This window comes from Artemia franciscana, chromosome 6 (genome assembly GCF_032884065.1).
Source record: "Artemia franciscana chromosome 6, ASM3288406v1, whole genome shotgun sequence".
Taxonomy (NCBI): Eukaryota; Metazoa; Arthropoda; class Branchiopoda; order Anostraca; family Artemiidae; genus Artemia; species Artemia franciscana.
In genome coordinates, this window is record NC_088868.1 from 7960902 (window position 1) to 7986646 (window position 25745).

The following is a 25745-nucleotide window of genomic DNA, read 5'->3' on the forward strand; positions in this document are numbered from 1 at the left end:
GTCTTCTTAACATTAATTTTTAAACCTATTCCAGCTCCTTAAAGTCGCAAAAGCTCTAAAATTTCATTCATTTTACTCATACTTTCATCTAGGATGTTTAAATTACCAGTATAATCTACCTCCACCAGAATTTTTCTTCTCCATTTGATTCCATAGTCTTCCATTGTCTTTACTGTGCTCCTTAAGACAAAATCCATAAAAATGACCCTTATAAAAGGGGGTAGAACACAGCTTTGCTTAACTCTTGATTTAATACGAAGTCAGCGGCTAACCTCTTTTCCTAGCTTGACTGCAGCAGTGTTATTCTCGTATATAACTCTAATCACTTGAATATATTTGTCAGGTATACCATACAAGGGTCATATATTCGCTAAATCTCTTCTATAACGCTTGCTCATAATTTATAAAACTGAAGACCAAAGGTGTTCGATTACTCAAGCGTTTCTCTATTAGTAACCTAAGAGTGAAAACTTGGTCGACAGATCCTCTACCTTTTCTAAAACCGCACTGTTCTTCTCTTATAGATTTGTCTACAGCGTCTTCCAGTATAAAATTAACATATTACTAAGTAATTTGCTACCTACAGAGACCAGACTAATGCCTCGATAATTACCACACTCACTCTTATCACATTTCTTGTACAGTGCTTTAATTTAGGTTGGCCTAAGATCGCTATTTTCCCTTTCTCAAAAATCATATTCATAATCTTTAGTAGCTTTATTTTAACCTTAGACCCATCATATTTAAATATTTAATCTCCAAAATTTATACAACCACCCATTACATAAAAATATTGTATACCCCCATGGCATAACTTTCTCCCCTTGACCCTAGTTTTTTGGAGGTACTGTGTCAGCCCAAGAGGCACTGTTTCCTTATCTTTGAACTATTTAATACAAATAACTGGCTCCAAATTATGATTGAATCAATTGGGGAGGAAGGGTATGGAGGGGCTAGCAGCCCTTCGATCACTTTTAACTCTTAAAAGACGAAATAGAAATTTCAGTTTCCGATTAGAGCTTCTTCAAAGGTTCCTATGATCCCTCTGCCGTAAAAAAAACTAGTACGCCTTCACGGCATCACTTACAGCCGTTTCCCCACGCTCTATGGGCTTGCGTCAACACTGAAATAGTTGTAATATGATCTTTGGATTGTTATGAACAAAGTGGCTATCTCAAAATTTTGAATGGATGCATTGGAAACTTAAAACCATAAAAAATTATCGTATTTTGGCTCCACATTTCTGACACAATTTGTTGCAAAGATGGTAAATTCTAGGCTAACGAGAAAAAATAACACTTCAATTTTAAACTACATTTTTCGTGTAAAAACTGGTTGCTCAAACCAAAAATAGTTTTGTCTCTTGTTATATAAGCAATTCAAAGGACTAGTCTCACGTTTCAAAGAATTATTTTTATCTTTAATCCAACATTTAAAAATTTGTCAGTGACATAATTGGGAACCTCATTGTATTTGCAAAAAGTTCTGGCTTACCAAAATGTTACAACAAGAAGGGGTGACTTGTCAGTGGTGACGCCACAGGCACTTTGACAACACCCATAGCCATTGCTCTTTTCTTTCTAAATGATTTAAAATGACGAAGAAGTTTAACAGTGATCCCCTCAAGAATCATATGGTATTAATTTTCTAAGAAATACAGGTGCTTGTTACGTAATAGGGAATGTTTTCTAAGAGATAAAGGTGTATTTTACATAATAGTATTTTTTTTTATTTGATTGTTTAAAAGCCTAGAGATGTAGAGGGACCTTCAGGACCTGCTGGTGGGAGACCTTTAAGAAGACAGACCCCTAGCGAGCTAAACCGGGTCCCTAGCAACTAATTCAACCGAGAGACTAGCAACTTTTTCCAGCAGGGGAAGTGGCCCTCTAGCAGTCAATTTTAACGAATCTCTGGCAACCAATTTCAACTCTTGGACCTTTAGTATCCAATTTTACCTGGGTCTAACCTAACCTAACCACCGGGGCCCTAGTACCCAATTTCACAGAGGGACATAACATCCAATTTAAACTTGGGTTCCCAGATGTTGATCTTAACCGGGGGCCCAAGCAACCAATTCAAACGAGACCATGGTATCCGATTCTTCCAGGTGTCCTAGCATTCACTTTCAACTGCGCTGCAGCATCCAATTTCACCGTCAAGAAGTTTTTTCAAGATATTTCATGACACTTCAAGTCGCTTTCAAGTGATTTTTCCTCTAAACGTTTTTCGAAACGTTTCAACGTGGTGATGAGGTCGGAAGAGCCAAGAGACAAGAGCTCATATGGCATTTTGACGAGATTGGAGCCTAAAACTAGACTTGGTGCTCCAGTTTCCAAGATTTCCATTTCCCCCCTGCACCCCCAATGTCCCTGGATCAAATCCAAATCGAAAATGGACCATCTGATAAATGATACATTTCTAAATTTTAAGTTTCATTAAGATCTGATCACCCATTCGTGAGATGAACATACCTCATTTTCACGATGTCCCAACCTTCCACCCCCCCCCCCGCACAGATGGTTGAATTGGGGAAACGACTGTTATCAAGTCAATTTGTGCAGGTCCCCGACACGCTAATCAATTTTCATCGTCCTAGCAGGTCCAGAAGCGCCAAACTCACCAAAGCACTGGAAATCCCCTTCAACTCCAGCAAAGAGAGTGGATCCAATCTGGTTATGTCAATCACGTATCTAGGACGTTTGCTTATTCTTACCACCATGTTTCATCTCGATCTCTCCACTCTAAGAGTTTTTCAAGATTTCCGGTTCCTGCCTCTATATCCCCCAATGTCACCAGATCCAGTCGATATTTTAAATAAGAGCTCTGAGACACAAGACCCTTCTAAATACCAAATTTAATTAAGATTTGATCATCCTTTCGTAATTTAAAAATACCGCGTGTTTTCTAATTTTTCCCAATTAATCATCCTTCCTCCCCCCCCCCAGATGGTCGAATCGAGGAAGCGACAATTTGTAACTTAATCTGCTCTGGTCCCTGATACACCTGCAAACTTTCATCGTCCTAGCTTATCTGGAATTGCCCAAACTAGCAAAACCAGGACCGACGAACAGACAGACCGACAGACTGACAGAAATTGCGGTAAGATTCGATCACCCGTTCGTAAGTTAAAAATACCTCAATAGCGATTGCAATTTCTTTCCGTCTGTCGGTCTGTCTGTCCGTCGGTTCCGGTTTCGCTAGTTCGGGCCCTTCCAGATAAGCCTCGTCACAAGTGCCATATGAGCTCTTGGCTCTTGGCGATTTCTGTCCGTCTGTCGGTGTGTCTGCCTGTTGGTCCCGGTTTTGCTAGTTCGGGCACATCCAGACAAGCCTCGTCACAAGTGCCATATCAGCTCTTGGTTCTTGGAGATCACAATTTCTTTATGTCTGTCGGTCCCAGTTTTGCTATTTCGGGCGCTTGACTCTGTCAGAGCATTATAGCGATCTCAGAATAACGATTGCGATTTTTGTCTGTTTGTCAGTCCCGGTTCTGCCAGTTCGGGCATTTCCAGATAAGCTAGGACGATGAAAGCTGGTAGGTGCATCAGGGTCTAGACCAAATTAAATTAGAGATAGTCCCTTCCCCTCTTCAACTACATGGGGGGGCGTGGAGTACAAGGACAATTAATTCGAAAAAATGAGGTATTTTTAACTTACGAACGGAGAATCGAATCTTAACGCAATAGCAATCGCGATTTTTGTCTGTCTGTCGGTCTGTGAGCCTATCGGTCCCGGTTTTACTAGTTTGTGCACTTGGCTCTGTCTTGGCATAATAGTTACCTCAAAATAACGATCGCAATTTATGTCTGTCTGTCGGTCCCGGTTTTGCTAGTTTGGGCACTTCCGGATAAGATAGGACGATTTAAGTTGGCAGGTGTATCAGAGAATTAGAAAGAATCATTTTCCCGATTCGACCTTCTGGGGTGGGGGTGAGTGGAAGGACGATTAATTCGAAACAATTAGAAAAAATGAGGTATTTTCAGCTTATGATAGGGTGGTTGATTCTTAATGAAATTTGATATTAAAAAGAGCTCGTGTCTCAGAGCTCTTACTTTAGATCCTGACCAGATCCGGTGACAGAGGGGGGAGTTGGACTAGGAAGCCAAAAATTTTGGAAAATGATTAGAGTGGAGTGATCGAGATGACACTTGGAAAAAAATAAGCACATAGATACAAGTCCTGGATACGTGATCGACATAACCAGACTGGGTCTGCTCTCTTTGGGGGAGGGGCATTTCCAGTGCTTTGGCTTATTCGTTGCTTCTGGACGTGCTAGAACGATGAAAACTGGTAGGTGCTTCGGGGACCTGCACAAATTGACTTGATAACAGTCATTTCCCCAATTCAATTTTTTTGGGAGGGGGGCTGGAGGAAGGGGAAATTCAAAATGACGTATGTTTATACATCATTACATACACCCTCACGAATGGGTGATCGAATCTTACTAAAACTTGATGTGTAGAAAGATGTCACGCCTCAGATGCTTGATTTTCAATTCGGAGCGGATCCGGGGACATTGGGGGTGGAGTGGGAAACAGAAATCTTGAAAACTGGAGTACTGAGTCTAATTTTAGGTTCCAACCTCGTCACAAGTGCCATATTAGCTTTTGGCTCTTCCGACCTCGTCACAAATGCCATATGAATCGATCCCTGTCGGAGACAGCGATTGCAATTTCTGTCTGTCTGTCTATCGGTCCCAGTTTGCTAGTTCAAGCACTTCCAGATAAGCAAGGACGTTGAAAGCTGACAGGTGTATCAGGGACCAAACTTAATTAAATTAGAAATAGTCAATTCCTCGATTCGACCATATGGGTAGGGGGGATGGAAGGACAATTAATTCGGAAAAATTAGAAGAATGTGGTTTTTTTAACTTACGAACGGGTGATCGAGTTTTGATGAAATTTGATATGTAAAAGGAGCTCGCATTTTAAATCCCGACCAGATCTGGCCTTATTGGGGGGAATTACAGGGGAAACCGGAAATTTGGAAAACACTTAGAGTGGAGAGATCAGGATTAAACTTGATGGGAAGAATAAGCACAAGTCCTATATACGTGATTGGCATAACCAGGCCGGTTCTGCTCTCTTTGGGGGAGATGGGGGGGAGATTTCCAGTGCTTTGGCGAGTTCGGGGCTTCTGGACGTGCCAAGACAATGAAAATTTTTAGGCGTTTCGGGGACCTGTATACACTGACTTGATAACAGCCGTTTCCCTGATTTGACCTTCTGGGGGAGAGGGGCTGGAGGGAGAAGATATGGAGAAAAATGAGGTGTGTTATCATCACGAATGGGTGATTGGATCTTAATGAAACCTGATATATAGAAAGATGTCATGTCTCAAATGGTCTATGTTCAATTCGGGCCGGATCTGGGGACATTTGGGATGGAGGGGGAAACAGAAATCTTGGAAACCGGGGTAGTGAGTCTAATTTTATGTTCCGATCTCTTCACAAGTGCCATATGAGCTCTTGTGCTCTTTGTTCAAAAGCCAAAAGCTCATATGGCACTTGTGACGAGATCTGGAGCCAAGAGCTTTCAGCCTCCAGATGGTCGAATCGGGAAAACGACTATTATCAAGACAATTTGTGCAGTTCCCCGACATGCCAAACAATTTTTATCGTCTTAGCACGTCAAAAAGCACCGAACTTGCCAAAGCACTGGAATCCCCCCAAACTCAGAGCGGATCCGGTTATATCAATCACGTATCTAGAACTTGCACTTATTCTCGAACTTTCCAAAGCACAAGAAATCCCTCAACTCCCCCAAAGAGATCGGATCTGGTCCGATTATTCAATAACGTATCTAGGACTTGTGCTTATTATTCCCATTAAGTTTCATCCCGGTCTCACCACTCTAAGTGTTTTACAAGATTTTCGTTTTCAAAGATTTCTGTTTCTCCCCTCCATCCCCTATGTTCCCAGATCTGATCCGAACTCAAAAGGGAGCATCTGTGACATGCCATCTTTCTATGTATCAAGTTTTATTAAGATCTGATCACCCATTCGTGAGATAAATATAATTCATTTTTCACGATCTCCCCTCCCTACCTTAGAGGGTTGAATCGGGGAAACGACTGTTATCAAGTCAATGTTTGCAGGTCTCTGAAACGCCTACCAATTTTCGTCGTTCTAGCACATCCAGAAGCACCAAACTCGCCAAAGCACTGAACCCCCCAGCCCTCCTAAGAGGATATCTGGTGCAGTCTTGACAATCACGTATCTAGGACTTCTTATTCTTCCACCAAGTTTCTTCCTGATCTCTCCGCTCTAAGCGTTTCCTAACATTTCCGGGTTTACCCCTCCAACTTCCCCAATGTCACCAGATCCGGTCGAGATTTAAAATAAGTGCTCTGAGACACGAGGTCGTTCTAAATGTTTAATTTCAATAAGATTCGATCATCCATTCGTAAGTTAAAAATACCTCATTGTCTCTAATTTTTATTAATTAATCGTCCTTCCACCCCCCCTCCAGATAGTCAAATTGAGGAAGCGACTATTTTTAATTCAATCTATTCTGGTCCCTGATACACCTGCCAACTTTCATCGTCCTAACTTATCAGAAACTAAACAAATACTGCGTTGTGTACCAGGTTAAATACAATGAGCATTTCCTTCTTTTTCTGACAAAGCATAATTATAAAAACGTAGTTCAGGTTGACTGCACTAGAATTTAACGTTTAAATCAGAATGTGACACTTGTGACGAGGTCGGAAGAGCCAAGAGCCAAGAACTCATATGACACTTGCGACGAGACCGGAACCTAAAATTAGACTCAGTAATCCGGTCTCCAGGATTTCAGTTTCCCCCCTCCGTCCCCGGATCCGAATTGAACATAGATTATTTAAGACATGACATCTTTCTATATATAAAGTTTCATTAAGATCCGATCACCCATTCGTAAGATAAACATGCCTCATTTTTCAAGAATTACCCTCCCTCCAGCCCCCCCAGATGGTCAAATCGGGGAAACGACTGTTATCAAGTCAATTTGTGCTGGTCCCCGACACACCTACCAATTTTCATCGTCTCAAACCTTCCAGAAGCACCAAACTCGCCAAATTACAGGAAATCCCCCCCCCCAACTCCCCCAAAGAGAGTGGATCCAGTCCAGTTATGTGAATCATGTATCTAGGACTTATGCTTCTTTTTACCACCAAGTATTATACCGATCTATCTACTATAGGTGTTTTTCAAGATTTCCGGTTTCCCTCTCCAGCTCCAATGTCACCGGGTAAGGTCGAGATATAAAATAAGAGCTTTGAGACACGAGGTCCTTCTAAATATCAAATTTCATTTAGAATCGATCACCCAGTCGTAAGTTAAAAATACCTCATTTTTTCTAATTTTTCCGAATTAATCGTCCTTCGACTCCTCCCCCCCCCCCTCATATGTTCGAATCGGGGAAGCGACTATTTCTAATTTAATCTAGTCTGGTCCCTGATACACCTGCCAACTTTCATCGTCTTTGCTTGTCAGGAAGTGCTCCAACTAGCAAAACCGGCGATCACAATTTCTGTATATATATATATATATATATATATATATATATATATATATATATATATATATATATATATATATATATATATATATATATATAAACATATATATATATATATATATATATATATATATATATATATATATATATATATATATATATATATATATATATATATTTATATATATATATATACATTTGCCAAGTTTCATCGTTCTAGCTTGTCTGGAAGTACCCAAACTAGCAAAAACGGCGATCGCAACTTCTATCTGTCTGTCGGTCTGTTGATCCCGGTTTCGATAGTTCGGGCACTTCCAGATAAGCTAGGACGATGAAAGTTGGCAGATGTATCAGGGACCAGACTAAATTAGAAATAGTCGTTTCCCCGGTTTGACCATCTGGGGGGGGGAGTGGAAGGACGATTAATTTGGAAACATTAAAAAAAATGTGGTATTTTTTACTCACGATCAGGCGATCGAATGTTAATGACATTTGATATTTAGAAGGAGTATGTGTCTCAGAGCTCGTATTTTAAATCCCGACTGGATCCGGTGACATTGGGGGGAGTTGAAAGGGAAACCAGAAATCTTGGTAAACGCTTAGAGTGGATAGATCGGGATGAAACTTGGTGGGAAGAATAAGCACATGTCCTAGATACATGATTGACATAACCAGACCAGATCCAATCTTGGGAGGAGTTGAGGGATATTTCCCGTGCTTTGGCAAGTTCGGTGCTTCTGGACGTGCTAGGACGATGAAAATTGGTAGGCGTGTCGAGGACCTGCAAAAATTGACTTGATAACAGTCGTTTCCCTGATTCAACCATCTGGGGGGTGGGGGTGGAGGGAGGGGAAATCGTGAAAAATGAGGTATGTTTATCTAACAAATGGAAGATCAGATCTTAATGAAACGTGAAATATAGAAAGATGTCACGTTCAGATGCTCCATTTTCAATTCGGGTCAGATCCAGGGGCATTGGGGGGTGGAAGAGGGAAAAAAAAATCTTGGGTAGCGATTTTCAACGGGTGGGAAGCAAACAACCCCTACCTTAAATGATGCCCCTGGTCCTCCCAATTCATATTTTCTCATCCTCCAGTATTAATAACTGGAAATACGGTTTAGACTCACGTGTAATGTACTACACATTACAAAATCAAGATAAAAGTGTGTGTGGTAATCGTATTTTTAATCATAAATCACTGATAAAAAGCTCTACATAGCATTGTAATTTAATCTGGCGGGACAGCGTAAGGATCTGGCTTGCCAGATTCGTGGTATTTCCTGTAATGCTCTCGGTATGAAAAGTCCCTTCTTTCTTCTTGCCACCCTCGTTCTGGCGCTTCATCGTATTTGAATTGGTTCGGATTTTCTCCATAAATTTCGTTAACCTCTTCAATTTGTTCCCTGAAAATAAAATACAGTACTTCTCATACATACGTATATAACGAGAAGAAAATTACCGTAAATAAAAAAAAATAATATTGAACTAAAATATTATATATAAGTTGAATTTCGATAGCTCGAACCTCGATAACCCGAAATCGTGATAATTTGGGATCTTTTTATCCCCCGTGAAAAAATTCTCTAAGTAAAAAATAATTTTGCGGTTATACTAAGTCGGGATGACTCAAAAACCAACCCTATAACTAAAAATTCAGATAAGTCGAAATAAATTTTCACTTTACCTCTATAAGTTGAAGTTTACCTGTGTATCAATAAGTTTTTATAGCGGATATCTGTAAATCGAAACCCCGATGTGCAGGTTGCAACGAATCGGTGAGTCACATTCGCTAAAGCGTCTGTCAGTCTTGTCACAGTATTGATATTGTATTTATTGCAGAGAACGTGGTTTTTGCATCAATAGTGTGGTTATTGTGTGTACAGTATTCAAGGTGAGGGCTTAAAGCCAAGTAAAAACATTGACGGTAGGTGAGAAGTTGGAGATAATTAAAACGGTGCATGAATGGATGCAGAAGAAGAAAGACATAGCTGCTATGTACAACATCCGAGGCAGTACACTTTCAACTATCTTAAAAAGCCTGACAGAAATCAAACAGCGAGCCAATAATGGCAGCATTAAATATAAGAGGAAGAGTGCTGAGTTCCCTGATGTCCAAGAGTGTATGACAAAATGGTTCAAACAATTAGGGAAAAATATTCCTCTTGAGAGCCCAATTATTAGAGAAAAATCTAAACAATTTGCCTAATCTCTCGGGCATGATAATTATAAGACAAGCAACAGTAGGGTCTATAATTTGAAGAGGTGTAATATTGCGTTTAAGAAACTTTGAGGTGAGAGTGCGTCTGTAGACAGTCATATTTGTAATGAGGGCAAGAGCTCATTATGTAACGTTGGCAAATCCAGCAAAGAAAGGGCTACAATTTCACCAGGAACCAATAAGGCAGGATCAACCAAGTTAAAGCCCTTCACTATTGGTAAAGCATAAAATCCTAGATGCTTTAAAGGAGTAAAGTCGCTGTCTGTTGAATACAGGTCAAATAAAAAGGGCGTAGATGAAAAATGAGGCCCTTTCATCATAGATGAAATCGTAGATTTATTAGATAAAATTATGGGCACAAAGGAACGCAAAATTTAGTTATTTGTAGACAAGTGCACAGTATAAATTCCCATTCCTTCTATAAAATGTTAATGTAAAAAAAATTTCGGTCAACAAAACATCTAAATTACAGCCACTAAATAAAACAAATGTAAGAGAAATAAAATAATAATAATAAAATAAGTAATTGTAATATAATAATCAATAATATATAATAGTATAATAAATAATAAATAAATAAATATAATAATAATAGACAAAATAAATAAATAATAAAAAAATCTATACACTGAAGTGGTAAGAAAATATACATCTGACATTGCAGACGAAAATGTCTGCATTATCAACCTCTTAGAGGACTTAAAAGCAAATGTTGTGACCACATAACAAAACAATAGCCTACTGTGCCAATTTGCGTGGGTTCAAACTGCTAGAAAATCAAGCTGAAGCAAAAAATAGGCCACAAAAAGAAGAACTACTATAAGTAGAAACTAAATGTTAGCATTGAGGCTGAGTGGAACGAGGTGACAACGCAGCTGTCATCAGACTAGATACCAAGACTTGAAGAATTTACGCTTGCAGACAAGGGGACAGCAACTACCTGCACGTTAACTGACGAAAAAAATTGTGGAATCCCTAACCATCAATGAGGATGCTCCTTCCGACAACAAAAACAAGGAAGAAGAACCAGCAAACATCATACCTAAACAAGTCAAAACTGCAGATCGTACTTTATGTATATTTTCAGAAAAAAAAAACAGTAAACTACCAGACAATGTTTTTTTCATCACTTGTTTCAATCGAGAATATGATTGACACACTTGCTTCCAATAGTGCAGAAGAAAATTATGATTTTTTACGCAGTGAGGTTAGTGTATGGACTGTACTGTTCAGAGTGTTTGTAAAAATTATTTTCATTATGAATACAGTGAGTATTAAATACAGTAAATAACTTATTTTTGTATTAATACAATAATAAAGTAGATCTTAACTTTGTAGTGTCTGTAGGGAATAAATTTAGCGATTTTGTTACCTCTGTAGCTCAAATTTTCATCTGGTTCACCTCTAAAACTAGAACTGCCCTTGAGTCGAACTATGCATAACTGAACAAAAATCGTAGTCCCATCAATTTCAAGGTAGCTCGAAGTTAGCTCGAGGCCTCGAGCACCAAAAAAGCTTATACAGGCATATATGGAGTAGAAAATAAATCATAGCAATATATGGAGCTGCTTAAAAAGTATACCTTTGAAATAGATTAAGCGGGTTTGATTTAATAGACTTTAACTTTTTTTTTAATTTTACTTATTCTTAAATAAAGTTTTTATTCCAGGCTAGGAAGCATAATGTTACGTATGTATTTGGTTGCAAGTAAGTTCGACTCAGTACATGTTGTCTCCAGTTAATTCTTAAGAGGCACTTTATATTAACTTATGATAAATGGATAAACTGACACATGAAATTTCACTTAATTTTCTATTTTGGCTCTCCTTGTTTTGTAGGACGATGTTGCAAGCCTAGCTTGAAGTGGGCTGCTCAGAAAATTTTTCTAAGCTAATTTAGAGTAAAAACTACCTACTTTTTTTTCTAAAAGTAAGATATTTGCAACTCTATTTCAAGTTTCGACAGTAGAATCTCATGCAAAAAATCCATCAACAATAATTTGAAACATCATTTAGATTTTTTTTTAAATTTTACAAACAATCGTTCATGGCAATTTTCTGTGGCCATTCAGAAATAGGATTGATAACTAACGTATAATTTACAATTTGCAAAAGTAAAATTTACTGTAAAATTTTAAGATGTGCCCTTTAAATGTAAATAAAGATTCTAAAAAGCATTTGAATCAAAAACAAAAGTCATCTTTAAATTTCCATTAATTTTTCTATTTTATTGCGAGCAGCTTCGCAACTTTATCTCTAAGTCCAGTGCTGATTGGTCTTTTGTAAAATAATGCAAAAAAAACTGTCAACTGATATTTATAAGACTGTTATTTATTGTTATTTATACAACTGTTATTTATTTGATATATGTTATTTCTGAAAGGAAGAAATGTGCAAGATTATTTTAATCTTAAGGTTATTGAATTTCATATTCCAAGAACAATTTTTTAAACAACAATTTGTCTTTGTAGAGAATTTCACAAATAATTGCTACTAACGATTTTCTGTTAGCCAGCAAAAACACGATTACTCATTAATAAAAATCTGTTTATCTCATTTTGTAAAAATTTATTATTTACTACATAATTTTAAAAGACCTTTAAATAGGCTACAAATAAAGATGTAAAGAAGCAAAAAAAACTTCACTCGGCATTTCAGGTGGTCCTTTAGCATTGAGTTTTTAGCAAACCCCCATTTTCACTTTCACAAAATTTATTTGTTCACAACTAAGTTGATTTTCTTTTAACTAAATAGTCACGACTGTTTGACTGTTTATATAATCTATACTGGTCGTTTCCTAAAAAATAATATTATAATATTCTCATTGCATAACGATTGCAAATCTGAGATAATACAGCTCAAATTTTACAATATTCTACTTAAGTTTTCAGTTTAGATACATCAATAGAGATCAGAACGAGTTTGCTTTACGACTCAAGGTTCATTTTACCTGAAAATTTAGCTGCTCTTATAATGTAGACAAACAAATACTTTAAATCTGTTTTAGTACAGAAAAGGACATGCAAAAATGTCCAACTGAAAATGAAATGGAACAGACCGATATTTAATATACTGGACGAACACTCATATTATTTTGCAATTTCTTGATGAAAATACCCAAAAAGGCATTTTCAATCTACCCCAAAAAGATTTTTTTCTAAGTCTAAAGGAGATGGGCAAGAAATCTAGGGAGACAGATACCCCCGCCTTGAATTAATGGCAATAGTGACATAGTGAATAGTGACATATTTTGAATTTTAGTAGATTATTATACTTCCTTTATTTAGAGCAAAAATTATGTTTTTGAAAGCTGGCAGGTGAATAAAATTTTAACAATACTCACCTATATTTACTTTTGACAACTTTCTTCTGTGTAATAGGATCAGTTATATCTCCTAGTGGATAAACAACAGATTTTAATTCATGTGTGATTTCACGTGTTAATTTCTCTGGCAGCTCTCTGATAAGGACAACATCACCAGGTTTGCACTTACTTGAGGGATCATAGGCAAGCACTTCTGAATTCCTCCCATAATACTAGAAGAGGAAATTAAAATTAAATATACCAACAATTGGAAAAAGGACAAGATTACACAAATTCTGAATTTTTTCACACAAAACTGTAGATGGTAATTTTTTATGTTTTTGATTAGGCAGCGTGTTTCTTAGTTTTCACTTACTAAGAGAACTATGAAGAGGAGTATTCAATAAGGATTCAATCCTCTCTTCATGGGTTTTTGACCATGATGATTCCAATGGTGCACTTTTTATTTTGATACTTTTGCTTTATTTGATACTTTTGCACTTTTATTTTCAGAGATTTCAAGCTATTTTTCAAAATTCCAAAGAATTAAGAGACACCAAAGAGTTAACATACAATACTCAGAAGAAGCAGAAGTGGAATTCCCGAAATGACTAATTAAAAAACGTTTAATAGATTAGTTGTAGTTAGGGATATGTGGCCAGTAAAATACAATAAGTTCATCCTCAATTATTTCCCTTACTGTGGCTGCCTGCTGACACTCCACCTTGGGTTCTTTATGACTTTAAACCAGCCAGTAGCGGCTAGAAACGTCCAAGAGGAAGGCCATAACCCCAGTGGAATGACAGTCTTAGGAAATACCTGGGCCAAACTGGAATTTTGCTGTCTGATGCAGAGGCCCTTGCTACTGACCACACTACACAAAGAAGGCTAACAACACGCTCGTCATAAATAATGAGATTAATTGCATTTTCATTTAATGGCTTTTGAGCATTTAATATACATGCATAAAATTTGAAAATGAAGTTTTCCCTATCTATATGTTACTTATGTAAAGGTCAAATAGAAATTGAGATACTTGGGATACAAATTTGTTTACAACTTACAATAAAGGAAAAGAAAAGCAGAGTAAAGAATCACAAAGATAGAAGAAACAAAAAGGAAAAACATAATGAAAATCATTCAAGTGGAAGAAAGGGAAGCTTAAAAACTGCAGATTTGAAGGAAGCTTAAAGACTGAAACAACAGATTTGGAAAGTTCCCAGTGTGGCATTACCAGTTTTGTTATGCCTGCAGCATTAAAATTCTGTATTATTTTTATGATTAGGTGGTAAATAAATTAGAAATCTCAAATACCAAAAATACTATAATGCACAATTCCCTTTGATACCCTTTTTTTTAATTAGAAACAAATCAGATGAAAATAATACAGAGTAGTGATAGCAGAGGTCAAACCCAAGTTTTACTCATATTTTATGGTTATTGTGAAAATATGTATTATAATATGTATATAATGATAATAATAATAAATATGATAAATGGTATAATAATATAATATGATAAAATAATAATAATATAATAATAAATAGATATGGTTATAAATATAACCATATTTATGGTTATAGTCTATGTTTAGCCAGCTGTATTGGTAGATTGGATGTATTCATAATCAGATATTGAGGCGAAAGCTAAAATCGTGACTTGGTGTGTAATAGTAACAAAATTCAAGTGAAATACAGAGCATAGCAGTTCTGAACTTAAATCACACACAGACATTTCTAGCTAAAACTGATTCCCACTTAGAGGCATTACAGAAACCAGCTTTGGTTACAAAATGTCCTATGTCATAAGTAAACATTAGTGATGACAATGATAATGGAAACACTGATGATGACGCAGCAGGATTTGATGTAGAAATAAAGCAAATCTTCTAATGCAATTGATTTAACTTAAGAATTTAAGTAGGGCATCCTCATTTCAAAACAGGGAAAACTGTAGATACATTGTTTGGGAGGCTATTTGTACCAATTGTGTGTTTTTTTGGGCAGTTGCGCATTGAATTTTTCAATCAGTGTGTTTCTTGCAAAAATTAAAAAGCAAAATTACTTTTTTTAAATTGCACATTTTCAGCACCAATGATGTCTTGGGTGCATTTTTGTTTTATGACTCCTATGCCAATCATCTGGTAATACTGAGCAAATATAATATTTCCTGTAATATGCTACAACATTTTACATAGTATGTTGTATTTTATTATTCACAAATATTTAACTAAAAATTATTGCGAAAAATATATTAATTGCATACCATTTTAAAGAAAACTTTGGAATAAATATTTCCAATTTGATAAAATGAGATGTCTAAGTCTCACCAGAATTTGTTCATATCCCACATTGTATTTTTGTAGTAGAGGGGCAGGGGTGCTAGCTTAAAACAAAGCATAGAAATATGCCAAACTTATGAAAGCCAACAGACCCGAAACTAACCTATGCAAAAAACTGTTACTTTCCTTGGAAGGACTCAAAATAATTTATTTTATATTTCTAATATATAAATAAAATATCATCATAGTTTTTATCCAAAATTTCCTTATTAAATGAAAAAGATATTCATTATTTTCCTTTAAGTTATATACATAACTTAAACATGCCTTTTCTATGATGCATAAAAGTAAATGTTCAAAGGGCAACAAAACTGAATTATAGAAAATATAAAAATTTGAATAGACCATTGGTTATTTATGCTCATAGAAAGAATAAATCTACCACGATTTGTTAAAATCCATGACCTTGGATTTTTAAATGCCATCTTGAAATGATCCAAAAGGATTTATTGTGTTATTGGTGACAAAGTCAAGCTTCCATTGTGAGCATTAGGGGCTGTCATTATACAGCTTCTGGATGCATGAACAGATCTTTCAGAACCCCATGTGGCCAGGCAGGTATTTTCCAATCTATACCTTTTACCCTACATTTAATTTCTACAGAATAACAACTTTTTACAACCATAAAAAAAATACTGTGATAAGTGAATTTTAAATTTCCTTGTTATGGACAAAGACTAAATGACTAGCTTGACTTGTTAGTCTGTTGCTAGGCGTATACAGATATATATATATATATATATATATATATATATATATATATATATATATATATATATATATATATATATATATATATATATATATATATATATATATATATATATATATTATATATATATATATATATATATATATATATATATATATATATATATATATATATATATATATATATATATATATATATATATATATATATATATATATATATGTATATATATATGTATATATATATGTATATATATATGTATATATATATGTATATATATATATATATATATATATATATATATATATATATATATATATATATATGTATCAATTTATTTATAAACCATCTAAAAAAAAAGAGGACGAAACGCCCATAAGATGGAGTAATAAGAGAAAAACAATAAAAAAAAGCTATAAATAAATACAAATCAACACCAACAAACAGTTAAATAAATAATGCTAACCATGGATGAGACACTATCGACATAGAAGAATGAAAATCATGTAGCCTTTTATCAATAACACATATAGGCGAAACTTGGTGGAATTTATTCATTAAATAACTATTTCTATTCCAAGGAGGGTAACTGAGAAGGAATTTAGCAAAAATATAATCTACAAACAGATAGTTTCTGAGGTTCACTAAAAAACTGCCAAACCAGACAAAGAGAAAAGAGATGAGGTACAACTAGGCTATTATAAATTTTTGCAAGATTTAATTTATCTATGTGTTTAATATTATAAACAATTGAAGCATAAACAATTCCAGTTTTTTCTTCATGTTTTCAAGGGATAATTTCACAGTTTCTTTGATATTTTTTCCAATAGGCATTCCAAGGTAAACTAATTTTTGAGAAAGGGGGACTTGAGCATTAGCTAAACATAAAAAAATAGGGCCATTTGTCTCTTTAAAATTGAAAGCTACAACAGCAGTTTTTTCTACATTGAAAGAAAGCACAATATCTTTATATTCATTGTAAAGCTGATTAAATACTTTTTCAATTCCACTAAAAGTACAGTTTAGATTCAAAAGGTCATCTGCAAAAATTATTAAAGACAAGTTAAATCCATGGTGAATACAACTAAAATTACAAGAATTTTGGGCATGTAAAACAGAGTTACTAAATAAAGAAGGTGAGGTAAGGCCACCTTGACAGACTTACAATACATATGACATATATAAATATGACCTCATTGTTCACACCTCAAATAGCTTTAAAGCATATATTGCGCAAAATATATCAGATAAGGGTGACAGTATTTTGGCAGCAAAGTGCTAAGACTACATTGTAATTGGCAATTTTAAATCTTGAGATCAAGCGTTAGAACAGGTTCCAAAAAAAAGTCCATAAAAATTTTAGCTGCCTGCCCCCCTTACAAAACTAAGAATCTGCAACTGGTAAACAACAACAAACATTATTTTCCAAACTACATGATAACTTAACAATGTATACTATGTTTTAATGTTTCTTTACAAAACAATTCTGGGGTGCCTCAACATCCCTTAAAAAGTGAATGATACCTTCCCATATTTCCAAGACTTCGATTGTGTGCATTAATTTGCACAAAACATTATGGCAGCAGGTAGTCTCAGTTTCAGTTTGAACAATTTAAAATTAAACAGCAGTTTTTATGTCTTCATTAAATTTCTTCTACCGTGTCAGGCATTGAAGGAGATGATACAGACCCACTTGGATACTGGCTTTGATCAGTCAGCTGCTCCACCATTACACCTACCACTTCCTGCCTAACTGTGGGGAATTTTGCGGGAAAGTTTAACTTTGTGTTAAACTTTACATGAAATAGAATTTAAACTGAGTTTTTACTACCACTACTTGGTTTATGTTAACTAAACCTGGTTTAGTTAGACAAACAAAAAATAATAACAAAACAAACAATATCAAATAATAAATAATAACAAAACAAACAAATAACAAAAAATAAACAAAAATGTACTGACATTGAAATTGAAAATGATGTTGCACTAGGATTGTATATGAAAATGGCAGACAATGTACAAAAAGTGAAAATTCTAGAGTAGACTTATGCAAATTAAACAAAAGCCACTGAAACATGAATTAAATTAAAAGGTACTCATAAAAAGCATCTGGTTAAGTTATGGTAGTAAAAATTTAGTAAGGATTTAGTCGTGAATTTATCCAATTAGAAAGGGAGCGTTTCCACAAGATTACTCACAAAAAATATCTATACTTCTTAGTGCTGTAACCTCTGATTTTCATCTTCAACATTTTTAACTAGTTAAACCACTCTTTAACAGAAGAAATAATTTAGCCTCAGCTCAGACCACAAAGAAAAACTAACAAGACAGTAATTCTTTAGACCCTGAACAGATAGATTTTGGTAAATATATACTTCTGGGTTTAAAATGTCTGAATAGCAAATTCTTCATGCTAAACCAATAAAAGAATAGTTGAACTTTCGTCAGTTTTGTTAAATCCTTTTCAGGAACTTTTCAAGCACATTGAAATTACAATGATAAGCTTGAGGTTAAAAACCAAATAGTGTTAGTGAAAAAACAAGTTGAAAAAGTTTTTCATCTTAAATTTAACATGAAAGTTTCTCAAGTCAAATTTCCTTGCTGTATTTTGTTACTGTTGGTTTGAAAATTCTTAACACTTAACAGGGGAGTGGAAGTTTAATGGTGAGAAACTAACTCAACCAAAACCAGCATCAAGGGGTGTCTGTATCAACACCCCAAAAGGAGAAAAACTTCACACCTCATAGTTTAGAACAGTATAACTTATCATTTGTTGAATCATAAACAGACTTAGGTTATATAATATACAAATATACATTATGAAAGTCTTGAAATCTTGAAAAAGTATGTTGTCAGTTACAGTCATGAAAATAGGGATACTACATGCAAGGTATTATATCTTCTTTTTTCTAGGGAAAGGGCAACCTGTAAATTATGTTTCAGGCCTATATTTCACTAAACAGACAGGATTAGTTGAAGATAAAATAACTAAAAATACAACAATTTTTCAATGCATCACTCTTGGTTCAGCCAATGTACCCATATTTTGAATAAACACTGGCAAAATCAAATACACATTTTAGACTATAGTTTTGCATTTTGGGGGTGAGGGGGTAAAGTGTAGTGAAAGTGCATTCAAGATGTGTTAACCCTAATTTTTCTGCAAATTTTGAGGGAACAATTGTTTTCTCAACATGTTTGCTTTTTAATCTACCATACTTTCAAAGAGCATAAAAATACTCATCAAGTGGTGCATTCATGTTCTATCTAGGCTAGCTAGACTAAGTAATAGAAAGCCTCAAAATTTATCATCTCTTATTATTAAGTCTTTATTTCAGAGTCATACACAGGAGTTTTACTGTAGGTGGTGGCATATACTCAAATAGACTTCAGATGATTGCATAGACTCTAGGTACAATCCTGAAAGTTTAATTCACATAGCACTACAAGACCTATTCTTGGTACTTATTGGTTATATAACAAACACTATAGAATTTTGATTGTGGATGATGCAAACATGACACAAGAAACTGGTCAAGCAAATTCTTTATATCACACAACTAGCTTTGGCTTGGTTGGAAAATAAATTGCAGCTATATTTTATTTAAGTATTTAGTTAGCATTTTGGTTTGGTTAGTATAATATATGCTATGCCTTACCCCCCCCCCCCCTAATGTTCAAATATATAGCACAAATTTGTTTCTAAACTATTATATTTTCATCATATTTTGTTTGATTTCATTAGCATTAATCAAACTTCACTTCCTTAGTGTTTACTAATATACCTAGTAAAAAACCAATTATCAAGAACTTTAGCTTAATTAATTCCCAAGATGGCCTAGCCTACTAAAAAGCCCACTAAATTTCTTGCTGCCAACATTGTTTTAGCTAGGATGAAAGTGGATACATCACGTGATGCCTTTTTTTTATCTTCTTTCACAATTCAAGAATTGCTTCTGGGGAAATTACATTTTGAGCCCTGAAGGGGGCTTCAAAAGGTAAAAGAGTACATAGTAACCAAAAGTTTATAAACGTGTTTCTTCATAAACGGCTTGTGAGAAAAAATTGTCATTTTAGCTGATTCAGGACTAGCTATTATTATTTTCATTTGTTGCAATAGTAAAATCTCATTTTGACAACAAATTTGTAGGAATTTTGAGGATAAACCTGAAACCCCTCAAAATAAAATCACAGCAAAACTGGCATTTTTTTTTGGAAGGGGTTGGCTCTTTTTAAAAATTTCTCTAAATTTGTTTTCATAATAGCTGTTTCACTATTAAGATTAAGGACTAAGCCTCATTAAAATAATAATTGCAATTACTGAATCAGCTACAAATGGCAATTTTTTCTCAAAAGTCATTCTTTTCATCTAACAAATTTAGAATTAGCAAAGTTGTGAAGCAAAAACAGTTATTTATTTATTTTTTTTTAATACCAAATATGGTAAGCTTTCAAGCTTGTCAAACTAGACATAATGAAAAGAAGTTATGACAATGCTGACAACATAATACACAAATCTATGAAAAACAACAAGTACAACAAACACTGACAAATAATGCTATAAATGATTCCATTTGAAAATGTATTTCTGCTAGTTTTATTTTGAATGTCTTTATATTATCTGTTAGAAATGTTGCAGGTGGAATGTCATTACATGACTTCTATACCCTGCTGTAAAATGAATGTTGGCCTATTTCCCTTTTTGAAAGTGAAGGGTACAATTTATGTGGGTGATAATGGGTCCTGTTATTGTCTTTAAATGTGAAGAACTGTGATGTACTTATATTATCAATGCCTTTGATTACGTGGAATGTGTTAATAGTGTCAGCCCTATCCCTTTGGAATTGAATCCTAGCCTGTACAGTCTATTTTTATACAGTAAATGTTTCAAATATGGTACAAGCTTAGTTGCTCTTTTCTGTATTTTTTCAACCCCTGCTCTGTCTTTTTTATTCAGTGGATACTGTACTGACAAATTGTATTTGAGTATAGGTCAAACTGTTGATTTATAAATGGCAATGAATGAACATAGATTAAGCTTACAGAAATTGCATTTGAGAAATAATAGCTGATAGTTTGCCTTATTACCTTAAATTGCATTTGCCAGCAAGATAAGGTGGTAGATCCTCCTCTAGTTCTTGCTGGTGATGAGTGATGTAATTATGTTGGCTTAGCTTCCCAGTCCAGCCTCCACTCAGCCCTTTCCCAGTCCCTGTTGACTCCAGCCTTGAAGGAGTGGGGAGTCTCAGCTTGGATGGTAGACTCAGATAGGCTATTCCAGAGGGGGACCACCCGAATGGAAAAGAAGCCATGTTGTTCCCTTCTCTGACATCCAGGCAGGTGAAGCTTTAGACTGTGACCTCCTGAACTGTTAGCCAGGGAGGGGGTGAAGATCTGGTTCAGGTGACCAGATTTGAAAATTTTGCATGCCATGATCATATCTCCTCTATATCTTTGATATGTGAGGGTTGGAAGTCTCAGAGAACTTAGGCAATCCTGGTAAGGGAGTTACTTCAGTGACTCCTGGCAAGGGTTTTATGAGTTACTTCAGAGACATGCCTGTCAAACCTACAACTAGAATCAAAATAAACACCAAGGTCATGGACATTTTCAACAGGTAAATTCAAATGTCCAGTAAGTTGGTATTGGTAACTTTGTTCTACTTTCTCAAAGTAATGGACAACCCTACACTTCTTTTGTTGACAAACATGGAATTGACAGTACACCAATTGTGTACTTCATCCAAGTCTTTTTGAAGCAACAAAGCTAATTACAGCAGTAAAGCTTTACATCATCTGCAAACATTTTAACTGTGGAATTGCAGACAACAAGAGGCAAGTCATTGATGAAAAGGCATAAAAGTACCAGACCAAGGCTACTACCTTGTTGAACACCACTTAAAACCATCTCAGCAGAGGAAAAAGCTTCACCTACAATCACTTGCTGCATATTGTAATTTATCTAGACTAGACAGAAGAGCTGTTTTGCATGGCTTCATTTTCATAACAAAAATATTTTTACAGGTCATCAAAGGTCACTGCCCTCTAGAGGAGAAGAAGTGGAGATAGGTACTTCAAATTATCTTCCCAGGACATTATCCTGTTGAGCTATCTGTGATAGCTTCAGTTTCTTAACCTAACCCTTATCCAAGATACCAAAAACTAAAAGTAAAATTCTAGTTAATTGACTTCTTGCTATCTCAGAAATGGTTTAGGTTAGGAAAATGAAACTTTCAGGGATGAATCTACTGACTTAAGTATGTCCTGGAAAGGGATTTTGAAGCAACCAACTCTACTCCTTCTCTCTCTAGAGGGCCCTGACCTTTGATGACCTTTAAAAATATGTGTGTTATAAAAGTGAAACCTTGCAAAATAAATCTTCTGCTTAATTGAAGTACAAAAAAATTGTTTTTAGCTTCATAACTTTGCTCAATTCCATTTTATAAGGTTTTAAAGATATGCAAATACATTTCCTAAATTAAAAAAAAAAAAAAAAAAAACATTGATATGGCTCAAAATTCAAATAACAAGAATTGCATTTTCAGAACTAGAGGCAGAGAAAAAGCAACTAGTAACTGAAAATTAAGGTGAAATGTTGTTTTGTCAAAATTTTAATAGGTATAGACCTGTCATATAGGCAAATTTCAGGGCCTTCCTGGGGAAATACTTTAGCCTGTAGACCTATCCCTAAAAGTTTCATTTCCCTAACCTAAACCATTTCCAAGATAGCAAGAAGTCAATTAACTAGAATTTTGCCAAAACTAACTAGCCTAAACTAGAATTTTACCTAATATTTATGTTGAAAACTCAAATGGGCTGTTCTAGCAATTAGGCTATTGAATTAAAAAAACAGCATGAAAAAGACATCACAAATCCAACAAAAGCCCATCATCTGGGGTTATGTTCTAAATTTTAAAACTAGGCTACCCCATACTAGACAAGACCTAGGGCTTAGCTTATCTTCAACGCAACAAACCTTCAAGAGATTAGGATCTAGCTCTAGTTGCTTAATTCTGATTCTACTCGCATCTTTTGGCAAGGGTAACTTAGGATGTGGAGCCACACATCTTCCAAGCAATAGCCTTCCAATCTTAGAAGAGGCCATAATTTTCAGCTCCTGAATCCACGCTAAAAGTGTTTGTCCTCAGCGCCAGAAAATAAATTTCAACGTTGCCATTAATAAAATGAAGTATCAATATCTATAAGTAAGAATTAAGGGTGCAGAAAGCACCGAAAAGTATAGTTTAAAAAAAGAAGAAAAGCCAGAGTCTGGTTAGTTTTATCTATTTATTCTGTTTGGTAGCTCTAAAATAGTAATAAGTAAAGATAGGATTCCTCTCGTTTAGGGCCAAATTTTACCGTACTTTTTTCTGAAACTGATTTCTTTAGACTCAACACATTCTTCAATCCTTATAAAATTTACATAATCTTTAAATCGTCTAATCTTTATCGTTAATAAATAAAAGGCAATAAAGGTAATTTAAAGAAAAAGGAATAAAAGGAGAACTTATGAGATTGTAGTAGATCAATATTCCAAAACAAAACACATTCCCTGCGAACACAGTAAGCTGGAAAGCTTATAGCCACTAGCCCTGCTTTATTGATCAGTCATGCCAGCAAAATCACTTGATATCTCTGTTTTACAATGTCATTTAATCAAAAATATTTGCCAAAAACTTTTGCAATAGACTAACTTCAAACTAGAATTAACAAGACAGTTTTTTTTTCCAGAATGCTATTTAATTTCAGAAGACCAAAATAGTTTTCTGAACGCTTTCCTATTCCTTCAAGAGGATCTCCTACAGATTGAGATCTCGAATTCATTTTTAGGAATGAAATAATAAATCGGCCATAAGTTCCTCGTTCAAATATGATTCTCGTGCGGTACAAGCCTCCAAAAGAAATTGTCCGCTATAAAAGCCTTGTTACTCCCTTCCTCAACACAAGTCCTACATAAGATTTTTTTTTAGGCAAATTCTGCATTAAGCTGGGTTTCGAAAGTCTTTTTGTACCAGTCTAAAGGACCCAGAATGCACCTAGTTGAAATTGTTATAGCATTGCTAAAGACCTACTGCTATCTTTCAAACAGTTCGTGGTAAGGACCTTTAAGAAAGGACTCACCCGGCTCAAAAGTAACCGAAATTCAAAAAAATTGAATTTTGATAACAATAAATACGTCAAAAGAATTAAATATTTATCCCGATTTTAAATATGCAGATTTAATCAAGTTTAATACCATCCATCAACAGTTACGAGCCTGAGAAAGTTTGCCTAATTCTTGTAAAAGAGAAAAAAACCTTCGCAGAATTTTAATGAAAATCATACCATCAGATACAGCGTTTCAAGCTCCTATCTTCACAAATGTGGAATTTTGTATTTTTTGCCATAAGGACGATCATGGATTCGTGTTTATTTATTTTTTTTCCCGGGGTGATCTTATCAACCCATTGGTCCTAGAATTTTTCGAAGGGGTTAATTCGAATGGAAATTAAAAGTTCCAATGCCCTTTTTAGACAACCAAAATATTGGAGGACAACTAGGCCCCTCCCACGCGCATTGTTTCTCAAAGTCACCAGATCAAAATTTTGAAATAGCCAAGCAAAGTCAAAATTTTTAATAACTATGTCATTGAGGACGATTTAATCCCCCGAAGTCCCCGAGGGAAGGGCTACAAGTTATAACTTTGCTCATTAAATTATTGATTATTAGTAATTATACAGACGTTTTCAGGGGGATTTTTTCTGGCGGTGTGGGTGTCGGGGGGATTGGGTTATGTGGGAGGATCTTTTCATGGAGATATTTTCCCTGGGGTAAGATAATCTCTATGTTAGCTCGGTATATCCCGGTATTATTTAAAAATGGTCAGAAACAAAATTAATAAACAAGATTTTTCAACTGAAAGTAAAGAGTAACATTAAAACTTAAAACAAACAGAAATTTTTACATATACGATGAGGCCAGTTCCCTTGGCAATACCTTGCTATTTACACTAAAGTATTTCAAGTAATTTCAAAAGAGCTAATTATTCTAATTAAGCAGCCTTTGTGATTCAGGGGTATTCTTAAAGAATTGGAACACAATATGAATTTTAGCGTAAAGAGCGAGGTTCTGACCAGGAGGCAAACCTCCTCATATTAAGTGTATGAAGGAGTTCGCAACCTTGTCAATACCTCGCTCTTTACGCTAGACTTTGAATTTTACAAAATAATGGCCAATATAAGCAACAACTTGTTTGTGTTATTTTCAGGCCAATCTTAGCATTGAATTTTACCTTAAGCAGCTTCATAATTATGATTTTTATGTGATAATAAACCAAATATATTGTATGTGCTTGGCTGGTGATTGCTACTAAATTAAAAAGAAGTTTTTTTTCCAACTGAAAGTAAGGAATAACATTAAAACTTAAAACGAACATAAATTATCACGTATATCTTTTAAAGATTTTTTCCTTCATTTAATTCAGTCATTTGAGCATTGTTCAATTTGTGACTCTATTTCAGGAAAATAGTTTCGACCTTTTTGGCTGTTTTGTTACTATGCCTTAAGAAACTAGTTCTGTAAATACTTCTAACTTAAGTTACGTGGGAGAATCTTTCCATAGAGGGAGAGCTGGATTCCCAAACATTATTTAAAAACTACCGGTAATTATACAAAATAAGTTTTTTTCAATTA

The 25745-nt window shown here is 34.9% G+C and overlaps 1 protein-coding gene across 1 annotated transcript; it reads right to left on the bottom strand.

Annotated features, from left to right (window-relative positions):
• Positions 1-8668: 8668 nt before the first annotated feature.
• Positions 8669-23253, bottom strand: LOC136027987 (uncharacterized). The gene is made up of 3 exons (XM_065705498.1): positions 23050-23253; positions 13061-13254; positions 8669-8903 (listed from the first exon to the last, which is right to left on the bottom strand). The coding sequence occupies exons 1-3, from the start codon at positions 23176-23178 to the stop codon at positions 8729-8731; spliced, it is 498 nt and encodes a 165-aa protein (XP_065561570.1). The 5' UTR covers positions 23179-23253; the 3' UTR covers positions 8669-8728.
• Between the last annotated feature and the right edge of the window lie 2492 nt (positions 23254-25745).

Coding starts and splice junctions, on each gene's coding strand:
- LOC136027987 (XM_065705498.1), bottom strand. CDS start 23,178: ATGGCCTCTTCTAAGATTGGAAGGCTATTGCTTGGAAGATGTGTGGCT. Junction 13,255..23,049: donor TAGATCCTAATCTCTTGAAG/GTTTGTTGCGTT, acceptor TTCCTCTTCTAG/TATTATGGGAGGAATTCAGA. Junction 8,904..13,060: donor GTTGTCAAAAGTAAATATAG/GTGAGTATTGTT, acceptor TTTTATTTTCAG/GGAACAAATTGAAGAGGTTA.